Below are 13,295 nucleotides of genomic sequence, written 5' to 3' on the forward strand. Positions count from 1 at the left end.
AAGTGCCAGGGAGTGAACTTCCTCATCCCCGCCGTGGAGCCGCGCCTGCTGCACAGGGACACGGGATTGTAGGAGTTAATACTGTACAGACCCCAGCACAGCACCTAGCAGAGTCAACAGTTGATACAAGTTAGCTGCAATGATAATTATAAAAACATGTTGAAAAGCAGACAGCCAGGAGGTGCGTGGTGGGGGGTGCAATGGCCTACAGCAGAGTGGGGGCCGCGGACTCCGGGAGCCTGGCTGTGGTCGGAGCGGGAGGCTGTGTTCCAGCGGGGCTGCGATGCTGGCGCCCGCAAGAAGCCCTCGCCTAGGAAGAACCTCCGGGTGTGAGCTGATGCGTCTGGGGCCTCAGACAAGCTGGCTCACACGGAGAGGACGCTCCACGTCCCCCAGCCTTGTTGCTTGGGAAGGCACCTGCGATGGCCAGGCCCTGCTCCTTCTTCTGTTTGAGAGAAGAGCCCCAAGTCACCCCCCTAGAGAACAACTGTTGGGGACTGAGGGTGGCCCCGATGAACCCAGGTATACCCCACCGTCCCTGTGGGAACCTGCACAATGGGCCTGGCTCCGAGAGTTAGAAGACTGGTGGCCTTAAGAGACTAAACTAACCCCACAACCCCCTCACCTGGTAGAGGAGGTGAGGGTACCGGGCCTGGCTGGCTGTCACTGAATTTGAAAAATTAAACTTTAGGAGTGAACACATCGTAAGATCAATGGAATGGAGAATGGAGTGGAGTGATGTGTAATTTCTTTTGAGAGAGCTACCTGCTAATAAGCAGGAGGAAAAAGGTCATCATTCCTGTAAACGGACAAGAGACGCCAGGGTGGAGACACTCACTACATTCACTACTGTCTCATTAAAGATTACCTTACGGGAGGAGAACGTTCTTGAAACTTTGACAGAGAATCTGGTAACATCACCTAATTGCCAGGAAACAGAATTACCACAAAGACACTATAGAGTCTGTTTATTGCATAACTAGCAGGCACAAATTCCAAAACAATTTTACAATGCTTACAGGGTTGTACAGTAATTACAGGGGTAGAATGTACAAGAGACACAAAAAGTACAGAATAATGGGCGACATGGATAGAACACATTTGAACGAAAGGCATTTCGTTTTTCCTATGCAGCATCTTCTTTCATAAAAACAAGGGTGCCTTTCACGGGGACAGGGAGAGAAGGAACAATCTAGGATTGGAGAGCTCACAGCCGCTGTGGACAGACACATGCTCGTCTTGCTCTTGGTTCTGCAGCTTCAATCATTGGAGGAATGGGAGAACAGCTCCCAAGGTGTGCGTCTGTGGTTCCAATTGTATGAAATGCCGTATTTGATCTTTGGGCCCGATTCCCTGTTCTTTGGCAAATAAGAACTATTTGCGTTCCGAGGCAGAGGAGGACTTCAGCTAAAGGAGCTTCGGGGCGGAGCAGTCTCCTTCGGCAAGTGCCAGTTTCATAAAGTGCACCTCCGTCCTATCAGCTTGTGGCGCGGGGATGGGGGAGATTGGAGAACTAAGAGTAAAAAATGACTTTAGAGAACGTGGGCATTAGTGCAAGGCTATGGAACACATGTGCAAAAGGTGGTGAACGGCCGTCCAGACAAGGTGCCGCTTGCCAACGGGACCGGGTCTCAGAAAAGGTGGAGGAAATGTGCAGGGCAGCAGAGGGAGGCATCCCACTCCATCCAGAACTTCTCTCTGGAGTGTTGGCACTGTGGGTTCTCAGAGCAAACGCCTGCGGTGCTCTTACAGTTGGAAGTGCTCTCTGGTCCCCACTCCTTGACTTTCTCTAGGGGCACAGAGACAAGGTCCTCCATCACTTGTCCTTGAGTGTTCCAGAGAGGACGCTGCTGCACCCCCACAGACGATTCATTTAGAAGCCTGTCCTCCCTGGGAGGCCGAGGCACCAACTCAAGACGGCCACTGGGCCTTTCCTGAGGCCCCCGCATGGGCCCAACACGAGGGCAGGTGTTTGCAAGAAAGAGAAGGAGAGACAGCTAAGTATGTGCAGCATGCAGACAAAGTTATCAGATGGTGCTTGAACTTAAGGTAGAAGGCATCCCCTCAGCATCCAACAGGAACATGGCACTTAGGATTGTGCAGACAAGTGGATGAGTCTTTTGGAGATGTGGACCCTTTCCCCACGCTAGTCAGTGTAGCAAAATCCGGCAAAAGCATCCACACACCAGGACTTAGTAAACCAAACACCATCACGGTGCTTCCTTCACAACAGCATCCGGTCAAGCTATAAAGATGTTTGTGAGTCAAACAGTTCTGTGAAAATACAGGCTTATTTAGCACATATCTAGGCAACTGTGATTACTTTGACTTCGTCACGTGTATGAATGAGCACTATGGGACAGAATATACGGGTAAGATGAGGACTAAAAGCAACTTGACACAGGGTAGGCCTGGCCAGGGTACAGGTAAGGCTCAGAAGTAAAGCAGGTGTGGCCTTCCTACTGTGGCTGACAGGAGCCCCGGGCAGAGACTGTGGGCTGCAGCCTGGAGGCCATAGCTCACCCACACATGTGCTGTGACAATGTTTTGTCGCCGTTTATAAACAGAGAAATGGCACAAAAAATATCCATATTTCTGGTGTCTCTTAAAAAAAACAACAACAAAGTTCGGCCAACCCCAGGCCCTCTTTTCCACAAGGCAGCCTGGGTGGAACTGGGGAGCTGCTGTCCCTACTGGGTGTGCCACTTCTCCCCCACGGTCCTCTGGCCCTGCTCTGTACCTGGCCCACTTCATTCATCTCCATCGGTGCTGCCTGGCCCCTCCGGTCCACAAAACTGCACAAGAAGCAGGGACAGGAATAGGCTTTAGCATTCAGAGCAAAAAAGGTCTTTTTAGTAGTTTAAAAACCAATGTCAGTATGTTCCAGAACTTAAACCTGTACTTTTGTAGTTTCGGGATAGCTGGCAGTCAGCTAGAGTACTCGCTGAGGAATTCGTGAAAGATGAGCTCTAATTTTAAAGTACCAGCGAGGTAATGGAGGAGAAATCATACTCAGATGACTGTATAAGCCTTACCTTATAAGAAGTCCTTAAAGGTGATGAGATGTGCCAAACAGGCCGTGTGAGGAAGCTTTAAATGGTTAGAGAAACCGAGTTCTGGGAGAGAGATACATTATGTCAGGGAGTAGGTGATTTCTCTTCCCACGGTTTATGGCAGTGATATCTGAATGGGGTGGCACAGAATTAGTTAGGGCTTGTGGGATCTGACTCCTCTTTGCCACACATTTGGAATGACACATCTGGTTTCCACAGGAAGGTGGAGCACTGAGCCGTGCGTGATAATGTGGCCGCGCTCCTACCTGGACAGGGCCAAATGACACGTGACGTGGGGGATGAGTGCTTATCTGGCACCACGGAGACCTCAGGATGATGGTAAAAGACAGAGAGGATCCAGACCGAAACATCAAACAAAAGAACACCTAACAAGATAAAACAGTTAAAAGCAATGAAGCAGTTCATTGTTTCCTTCCAAGAGAGATAGTTGTACTACTTTTAGAAAGGGGCAAAGTCCTTTCTCTACATCCATCCATGTTTGGAGACACCCCAAACTTTACAGATTTTTGCACTAGGGCTGGAAAATACGCTTATTGCACAATGCTTGCTAGGGAACAGATGAGGTGGATTTTTTTTTTTTTTAAACCCAACTCTCTTCAGAAAATGTTTCACTAAAAATCTCATTTATAATTTTAACCCTAAACGGGCAGTTTCAAAGGGATGGAAAAGTTCTAACAAACTTGAAACAAACTATGCATTTGGATGACTATGACCATCAACTCAACAGCACAACAGAACATCAGAGAGGAAACTGGCAAACAGGCACAAAATAAGGCAAGTGGGTTAAATTAATAGTCGAAAATTTGTTAGAAAACATGCAAAAATAATACTGAGTTTTTTTAAAAAAAGTTTTAAACTTTCATTAAATGTTTGTTTCTGTAAAAAGTGGCAGAATTCCACATCTCAATTTGAAAGTGGACTTTAAAAAGCCTAGAAAATGCAAGGGCCGGCACTGAGCTGTTCAGTTGTTGTTCTCTTTGGTGGTGATGGTGACCAGCTGCTTGGCGGCCTTGGCAATGTCGTACGCGCACTGGATGACCTGCTGCGTGACCAGCTGGATGTCTGTGGGCGGGCCGGGGTCCCCGGGGAGGGTCTTCTTGCACTCTGACTGGAGTCGGTAGGCACTGGATGTCAGCAAGCGCAGGGAAGTCCTCACCGTGTCAGACTTGGGTTTCTGAACAGAAGAACACAGTTGTCTGCGTGAGCTGTGCGGTAGACACCCAAGAGCAGGGACAAGCGTTCTTGTGAGGACAGCTCAAGCTGTTCCACAGTGCACGGCAGTTTCATCGTGCCCTTTCTCAGTGGGGGTGCTCGGGACACGGCAAGCTGTGCGGCCCACATCATGAGCATGCTCGGTCAAAGGTCAAAGTGTACGCAGTGTCATTTTAGTAGGATATCCTATTCTGAGGTAGTTTTTGAAAAACAGTAGTAACCCACTCGGGTGAAATATTCCAGATACAATTTTATTCTATTAATGCTTTGCCTTTTAGCACTGGGCTCACACATTCTTGTCTTATTAAAACCAATATTCACAGGGGTGCCTGGATGGTTCAGTCGGTTAGGCGTCTGACTTTTGGTTTCAGCTCAGGTCATGATCTGATGGGTCCTGGGATGGAGCCTCGAGTCAGGCTCCTCACTCAGTGGGGAGTCTGCTTGAGATTCTCTCCCTTTGCCCCTCCTCCCCCACTCTCACGGACATGCGTATGCACTCTCTCTCTCGAATAAATAAATCTTTAAAAAACAACAAAAAAACCCCACCGATATTCATGTAGGACAAAGTGATTTCCGTGTCCTCTTTCACTGCGTATTTAAAACCTGTGCTAAAAAAAGGTTAATATAATATCAAGGGTCCTGAAAAAATTTCTTTCAGTTCATTTAAAAGGATCTGTACCAAGTAAGTAGGAAGCGACTTACTTTGGGGAATAACGCTGCCATTTCAGTAACAGCTACGTGTATCCTCTCTGAGCAGGGGATATAGCTGCAAGAATATTGAAGAGGTTATTCAAGGACAGCAAAAGTACTGCAGAGATGGAGAGTACTCAGGGGCCAGAAGGCGCTCCATTTATATTCCCCCAGGGAAGGGGCTGAGGCTGCCACCAGCCCACTGCGGATGCCACGCCAACAGAAGCAGGGTCCCCATCCTTTCCTGAAAGTTCATTCAATCTGCTACAAACAGTCTCCAAGTATGGAACGTGGACTAGCCAGGGGAAGCCACAGCCAGCCAGCCAGCCAGTCTATGACAACACTCATACCTCTTCCAGTGGGTCATTTGGTTCTCATGTGCTTCATCTTTCTCATTTCTTGAGAGAGAAGCAAGGATTTCCACACAGAGGCCACAGAACTTAAAAACACAGGACTGGGGCGCCTGGGTGGCTCAGTCGTTAAGTGTCTGCCTTCGGCTCAGGTCATGATCCCAGGGTCCTGGGATGGAGCCCCACATCAGGCTCCCTGCTCAGCGGGAAGCCTGCTTCTCCCTCTCCCACTCCCCTTGCTTGTGTTCCTGCTCTCGCTATGTCTCTGTCAAATAAATAAATAAAATCTTTAAAAAAAACAAAAACAAAAAACACAGGACTGAAAAAAAGTCCTTAAAATTAGAACTGGAGCCTCTATCTCGACACCCACATGTTGGTTAAAACCGACAGACATCTCTCAATTCCTTCTATCCAAATGCATCTCAACTGCTGGGGAATCAAAAAGCTTTACTTTGGGTAAAGAGAAAACACTGAGGTCCCCTCTTGTACTTGATCATTTACGCACTTTCTCATGAAGCTGCCATGACTCTGCTTGTAATAAAAGGCTAGGAGTACAGCCAGCACTTTCTATGCTTGCTTAATGAGCCCTAAGAAGACAAAGTGCATGGCTCTGCCTGTCCTCGTCCTTTCCTCCAGGCCACCTGGCATCATAAGGGCCCCCTAGATGACAGTCGAGAGCGGAGGCTTCAGGAGCACTGACGGAGAGCTTTGTTCCCATTTTTCAAAAGGGGAAACTGAGGCCTGGAGAAGCAGAGAATGTGTCCAAGGTCCTGCAGCTGGTGAGAGAGAGCCGGGCACAAACTCGACTGTCCAGCCCCCGAGCCTGGGCCCCTCAATGCCACACCACAGGCCTCTCCTGCTATCAGAGACACAATAGATTCACGCCTTTCTTTAGAGCAGGCCTCTTTCCATTTGTGACTGGTGACTCTGACTTCTTAGGTGAGGAAAACTGCAGGAACTGAGACTTGGGCTTCACTCAGGCTTCTTATTCTTGGCACTGTGATGTGCAGCATATGGGGCTGGTTCTCTGCACCTTCAAAATATTAGGCTTCCGCCCTGAGTAGTATGTGTTACGAGGTCAAGAGACAGAGACACACTGAAGATGGGACTGAGCAACAGTTCTTAGCGAGCATGCTGCCACCTGGGCTGGGTTCTGGTTTTAGGACACTGACCCACAGAGCCCAGGGGGGAAATGGGATATGAGAAAAGCTTGCTAGCAGCCTGTTTGTGGCATGGTAGGAAATATGGTGTGAATACACAGGTGTGGCCTTCCACAAGCACCCATGTGGCTGTGTTTTAAACTTTCCCTTCCAAGACAGGGAATGAAATCTTGTTCGGCATCCAGCTTTGCACTTAAAGCCCTCAAGTAAAATTCTTTCTCCATTTTTTAAGTCATAAAGTTGGCTTCTGCTTAAACACTGTCATAACAAGCAACCCTGTATTTCATCTTTGTAAGAAATCTAGTCTCAAAACTATTTTAATTAAGACTGGCTACATTTTAATTAAATCATTGTATCTTAAGAAAGTGGTTTTTATATTATCCCAAAATACCTTCAAATGGGCAATCCTGACATTTACCTTTGTGAGCAATTAAAACCATATTCCACATGGTAACAAAAAAGCCAAGGCAGAGGGAGTCACTTCACTTGTGTATGAAGGAAGGGGCAACAACCCATTTGGTCACACACTCAGGGAAAAAGGCTGTGTCTCTGGCAACCACTGTCTCAGGCATCAATCTTACTTGAACCAATATGTCCATTAATTACATGTTAACAGAGAATCACACCTGAAGAGTTTTCTGCTTACAGTTTTCATTTTGACCCAGAAATATAATTCAACCTTCCCCCTGCTACACAGAAGACAATTTTCCTAAGGACACCTCCCAAAAACTCACTCAGTACGAAACACTTTAGGAAGTCCCCAATGAGCCACAAAAGAAAGCACATGCAGATTAATGAGAAAGTCCTCCTCCTCCTCGCTCAGGGAGAGTTCATGTTCACAACTTCAAGCTGTTATCTTTCCTCAAAAAAGGCTTCTGTGCATAATATATAGTACTCCTGAGTTGTGTGATTGTACGTGCGTGTGTGCATGTATGAGAGAGAGACAGAGACAGGCAGGGAGTGGGGCTGGAGGCCCAGGGGAGGAACCAGGCTGAGGCAAGGTCAGGGGCTGTGGGCAGCTTGCCTGGCTCAAGACACCAGGGCAAAGCCTGAATGTGTCTGCGTAGGCTGCTGGTCTACTTAGGATGAGCATAAGTGACAGATGAATAAGAGGAGAAGGCACGGGTTTAATCACTACAATGCAAAATTATAAAGTGTCTTGCACATGTAAGTAACCAGAGATTTTAGAACACTGAACAATTCATAAAACATAAATTCTCTAGATCAATTCCAATTTAAACTGAAAGAGTAAACTAATGATTAAACTCTGCATCATTCTCTCACGGTCTTAAAAAAATCAGATTGTAACGCTTTTGAATGGGTTTGTACATCTTTAAAAAAAAAGAAAAACAAGCACCTTATTGTGATCTCTGAGGCCAAAAACGGCCTCCAGGCAGATATTTCTATTTTTGACAACTACCAAAGAGAACAGTGGAATGTAAACATCTTTTTTTTGTTTGAAATACAAGCATGGCACTTCAGAACTGGAGTAGATGAAAAGCGCAGCCTGTTGTTGACCGGTGGGAGAGCCCTGGGGAGGGAGGCCACCTCGGTGTCGGGAGCCCATAAAAGACTGCCCTTTGGAGCGCTGTAACACACCCTGCTTTATGCAGGGAGCTCCTGAAGTTGCTTGCTGCCAAGGCCGTGGCGCCGAGCGGAGGGACTGAGCACCTGCAGCTCGTGAGGCATGGGGGTGTGTGACAGAGAGGCTGCCTGGAAGGAGGGGGATGAACAGCCCTGTAATTCTCATGGAAGGAGACTGAGCAATGGCCTTCCTCTTTTCCTCCGAGGATCCTCCAGCAGTCCATCTGGGAAACCGAACTCTCATCCCTCACCACTGTCCACTCCTCTCCCGCTGAGTGGAAGTAGTGACCCTGGGGGAAGTCGGAGTTGTGGAAAAAGGGAAGGAGGAGAGAGGAGCCTAGCCTGGCAGTGCCGGGAACACAAAGAAGGCAAAAGATGACTGGGCATCTTTATGCGGCATAAGCGAACAGGGAGGACCAAGGAGGAGCAGTACAGTGTTCCTGGAACAACCTCTGTGGGCGCACTGCCCGCAACGGAGCTCTTCGCCGGGGCGCCACACTCTGCTGACCCACGGAAAACAGTGAGATTGCTCGGGGCTTATGACTGCCTCTGCTGCTTTCGTAACTCAGTGGGAGGATGTTACACATTCCACGAGTGTGTCTAGACTCGGCTGGCCACGTGAAACTAGGATGTCATCCACAGCAGTTAACAACTCACCAGAAGTTCTCAGAGAATTCATGCTCAGGGAACAAAAGAATGAGCTGAAACAAGAGCCAGTCCCTTCTTCACCGTAAGAAATAACTCTGCAGGCACCAGGGGGGCTCAGTGGTTAAGCGTCTGCCTTCGGCTCAGGTCATGATCCCAGGGTCCTGGGATCGAGTCCCACATCGGGCTCCAGGCTCCGCGGGAAGCCTGCCTCTGCCTCTCCCCACTGCTTGTGCTCACTCTCTCACTGACAAATAAATAAATAAAATCTTAAAAAAAAAAAAAACAAAAAACTCTGCAGGATGTGGTTCTGCTCAGAGTAAGATGACTGTTATTTCAGGAGCACAGAATTATTTGGGTGTCAATTAGATTCTCTTTTATTTGTAAACTGCTTTGTTTCCTAGATGGTCACACATGCTGTGCACGTATACACACATACATGCATGAAAAGGAGACCTAAGAAATACGTTCGTATCAGGATACCTTTTAAGTCAGACAACTCTGCTCTAGCTAGGGAGACCACAGGGAGCACAGGGGCTGGAACAATCAAGTGCAAGGTCTAAGGTAGCTTCTTTCTTTCCTCTCGCCATCGGCACCAGCAATATCACTAACCCTAAATAGGCAGCAGTTCTATTTCTAGAGGCATCTGTTTCCAGAGCACTTCGTAAGAACACAGAAAATGGAAAATAGCATGTAAAAAACAAAAAAACACCGAAATTTACGTTTGTTCTTAAGCCTGTTATGCCAACCTGAAATTTTCAAAAAACCTTAAAAAGATCAGCATACTGAAAAAAAAAAAAAAATCCCTGTTCATAATGAGCAGCAGCTCTTCCAGAGCAGGTACACTTTTCCAGGCAGAATTTTCCAACCCTCTTACCTGTCATGTTTATTTTCTTGAGCTGCTCTTAAGAGCTCCTGTATGTTTTTGGTGATCTGCTCAGTTTTCCGGATGACGTCTTCCGTGCTGGGGAGGATGGGGCTTGGGGCTGTGTGGGGTTCCGCTGTATCCGGTACTGAGCCATCGCCTTGCCACACCATACTCCTCTGCCTTCCCTTTCTGCTTGACCTGTGACCATCAAAGAAGTGGCTAAATGTGACAGGTGCTTATTAGCTGCTTCTCTGGTTCTAGGAGCCAGTGCACGTGCACTTGCTGAATGCATGAGCTGGCTGCTTTTGTGGTTTCCTTTATCCTGTCTGGCAGGAGACTCACGGTGAGGCTGTTTCCTCAACAGGCAGCCATAGCTCACATGGCAGCTGCTACCACGGGGCTGGAAGTTATGACTCTCAGAGAAAGGGTAAAGACAGGGAAAGGGAGGAAACAAGTGGAACAGCGAGGGTGTGTTGTTACAAAGCCATCCTTAAGAAAGCTCAACCCTTGGGCTGCAAATGTAGAATGTGACCTCACGTTGACTTAAGAGTACTGATTTTAAGCACATTACAGCCACTCAGAGACGTGTATAATAGGCTGGTAAAAGAAAACCAGGCCCCTGGGGGTAATAATCGGATAAGAGGTTGAACTATGAACTTAGGCTTCCATGTTTTACGAGCTCATGGGTCTGAAAAGAGAGAGGAGGCACGCGGGGGATAAAGCGCGTCTCCTGAGCACGGCTGCTAGGTCTCGGGTTCGAGAGCCCGCCCCAGGGCAGTCCTGCAGGTGTACCCTGTGTCGTCTGGGTCCGTGTCATTGGGGGTGTTGTCGTAGTCACTTTCAGGCGTGCTGTTCTGCTTCTCCAGCCTGGATGCCTGTAAGAAAGAAAGGCAACACCCGTTAGTGTTGAGCCCGAGACATTTGGGAGCCTTGCCTAGGAACTGTTACCGGTTACACTATGTGGCCTCCAAGTCCCAGATCTCCAGGAGCCAACCCTTTATTGAAAATTTAGTAAAAGTTGAATAGGAGATCCAGAAAAGATTTCTCTCCCTCTTGGCACCATTTTCTTCTTAGCTCAGTGGCAACTTCATAAACAGATCCCCAGTATAAACTAACGCAGACAGGCAAAAGCAACACACCCACATTTAGTTCTCTAAGGAATATGGAATTTAACCATAATACAATGCACACAGGCCAGCACTTACATACCTAAGACCTTCGGTGCTGGAAACCAGCTGCAGATTATCTAGTCTAATACCAGATGAGAAAACCAAGGGCCGTAAGAGTTGGGGGACAAAGCCAAGGCCACAGAGTCAGCAGAAAACCAGCACCAAGAACCTAGGTTCTGTCTCCTACTATCTCCAGTATTCCGTGCCTGGGGCCCTGAGGATTGTCATTGCTCAAAACACTTAGGGCTCTCCAAGAACTGTCCTCAGAGACCGTTGGTATGAGCCACACAAGAAAACCAGTATTATTAATTTACTGCTGCATGTTGTTTGTGAACCAAAATGGATTAACCAAGCGTGACACTTGGTTTCCAACCACTTTTATGTTTCCCAAAACATCTATCCCTTAAAATATAAATACTTGATGCAATTGTGGAGATTAAAAAATGAAACACAGATTCAAAAGAGGAATCCTAAAAATGTTTTGGGCAAACGTCAGCACAGCGAAGCATAGGGTCTTCCAGGGTGACCAAATTTGGAGGGGACCACATGCCCTTGAAGGGAACTATGTTAGTTCTGGAGTGTTTAATAAAAATGATCTTCCCTCAGTATTTATTTTACCCACAATGTTTGGGAATTTCTTCATCTAGAACAGAAGTCAGTGGAAATTGATTCAAAACCTAACTGGATCACTTTGCAAAATACAAATATGAGCTATTTCTACCTTTATCCCTTGAGTTTAATCCAATCCAAGTTACTCAAAATATGTGACTAAGGAATTTTACTGATGCTGCAATAAAATGTGGCTTCTAAAGATATGGCTGTAAATTAAGATCCTTGTTCAAACCTATGGAGACTTTGTATCTTCATCCAAAAGAATGGCTAGCATAGAGTAGGCCAGTTTAAGAGTCGATATAAAGTCTAATTATTTGCTCCTTGCTGGTAATGCTGCTTGGCCTTCCGAAGGCTCGATGCAGACCTGCAAGGCTGCCAGCTCCCAGGTGGGGAAAGACTCCTTATTCATGCCATATTTGGCTTCACTCTCCCCATGGCCTCCCTTTCCCCTCCCAGGGCAAAGGCTGGCCCTTCCACCGTATGCTGAGGTTTTCCCATATTTCCCATTTATTAGCCATTCTAATATAAGACGCTTGCTGGGCTCCTAAAATTCAATGTGAACTCATGCTCTGTCCACTCAAATTCATCTGGCAAATGATTTAAAGTGTTGGCTTGGAGCCATGTGGAGAGTCTGTAAAGCTAAGTTCTGTAAAATCTACTATAACCTTCCAGATCCCTGTGTTTACATCTCCTACCAGTAAGCAGTTCTGTTTTACCTGCTGCCTTATTCTGACCTGGCTTTATGAACCCGTCAGTGAGTTACTAGACACTAGAAGTGTAGCTGGAAGACCAAAGCTAGGCACTGTACCCCGTGCAGGGAACAGGGAAAGCAGGCTCTTCTAGAGGTGATCTTAAAAAAGCTCCCCCAAAACAAACAAACAAAAATACCCCATCTTACCTTTCACAGGGAATGCTTATTTCCTTTAGTTTTTATATACACATGCACATACACAGGGATGAGTGTTTGTATGTGCAGGTGTGTCCGTGTGTGTATACACACACATGCACATACAAAAATGAATACGTAAAAAACTTGCATTTAAATAATTATTCTAGAAAATTCATCCAGAGCTGCTCCAGTGGAAAATCTAGAAAACAGAATTAAACCCAGAAAATCTCACATCTTTATAATCAATCTTTTTGCTTTCCTTGATGTAAATGTGATAATTACAAATCAAATGCATTACCCCACAATGATCGAAAGTACCAGGTTTCATTTAAACATTTTAGAAGAGTAACAGCTCATATATCCAACAAGTACTCAGGAAATGTTCCTCAAGCCCAGAAAACAACATATAGCAATAACCACCCGGGAAATCAGTTACTTACACAGTATTTCATCGTTGTCAACAAAAGCATGGTACAGGATTTCAAATTAGCCAGCATTTAATTTTATGAAAATTATTGTAAACATGCAGAGCTAAGATTAAGACCTATTAGTTAAAGTGCTGCTCTCTCAAAGCTGTTAATAGAAAAGTTACCTTATAGCTGGTGCTGGTTCAGTTTACTGAACAGATTTGCAGTTTTCTCTGAATAGAAACATGCCATAAAAGCCTAAACTCATGATGAAGCTGTCAGGAACAATCAAGATTATCAGTTTAAATGACATAACTGTTAATCTTGTATAAACTTGTCTCAGCAAGCAGTCCCTGCCAAGGATTCTCAAAACTACCAAAGAAGATAGATATTTTTTTCTTTTTAAACAAATTTCACAGTGGGCAAAGAAGGTTTACTTGACTCTTACTAGCAAAATTTCAAATGAGTGGTTTCATTTCTCTTTATCTGTCCCTTAGTTTTAACTGAAAAATTACAATAAAAACATTGCAGTTCAGTGTCAGAACTGTTCAGAAGACTAAGTATCACACAAGAATGCCTTTTAATAGACTACCTCCAAGTGCGGAAGAGAACCGCCACAAGGCCTCGATGAGCCA

At 46.2% G+C, this 13,295-nt stretch overlaps 1 protein-coding gene across 12 annotated transcripts in view; it reads right to left on the reverse strand.

Moving 5' to 3' along the window:
- Window positions 1–953: 953 nt before the first annotated feature.
- Window positions 954–13,295, reverse strand: part of GIT2 (GIT ArfGAP 2) — a 49,360-nt gene continuing 37,018 nt past the window's right edge. For all 12 annotated transcript variants that reach the window (XM_081802024.1, XM_081802023.1, XM_081802026.1 and 9 more), the window contains 4 exons: window positions 10,376–10,458; window positions 9,593–9,781; window positions 4,989–5,052; window positions 954–4,248 (listed from right to left, as the gene is read on the reverse strand). In XM_081802024.1, coding sequence (XP_081658150.1) covers window positions 4,036–4,248; window positions 4,989–5,052; window positions 9,593–9,781; window positions 10,376–10,458 — 549 coding nt within the window. In that variant the 3' untranslated portion in view covers window positions 954–4,035. The remainder of the gene's footprint in view (window positions 4,249–4,988; window positions 5,053–9,592; window positions 9,782–10,375; window positions 10,459–13,295) is intronic.

Source organism: Leptonychotes weddellii, chromosome 13 (genome assembly GCF_054177405.1).
Source record: "Leptonychotes weddellii isolate Sample4059 chromosome 13, ASM5417740v2, whole genome shotgun sequence".
NCBI lineage: Eukaryota > Metazoa > Chordata > Mammalia > Carnivora > Phocidae > Leptonychotes > Leptonychotes weddellii.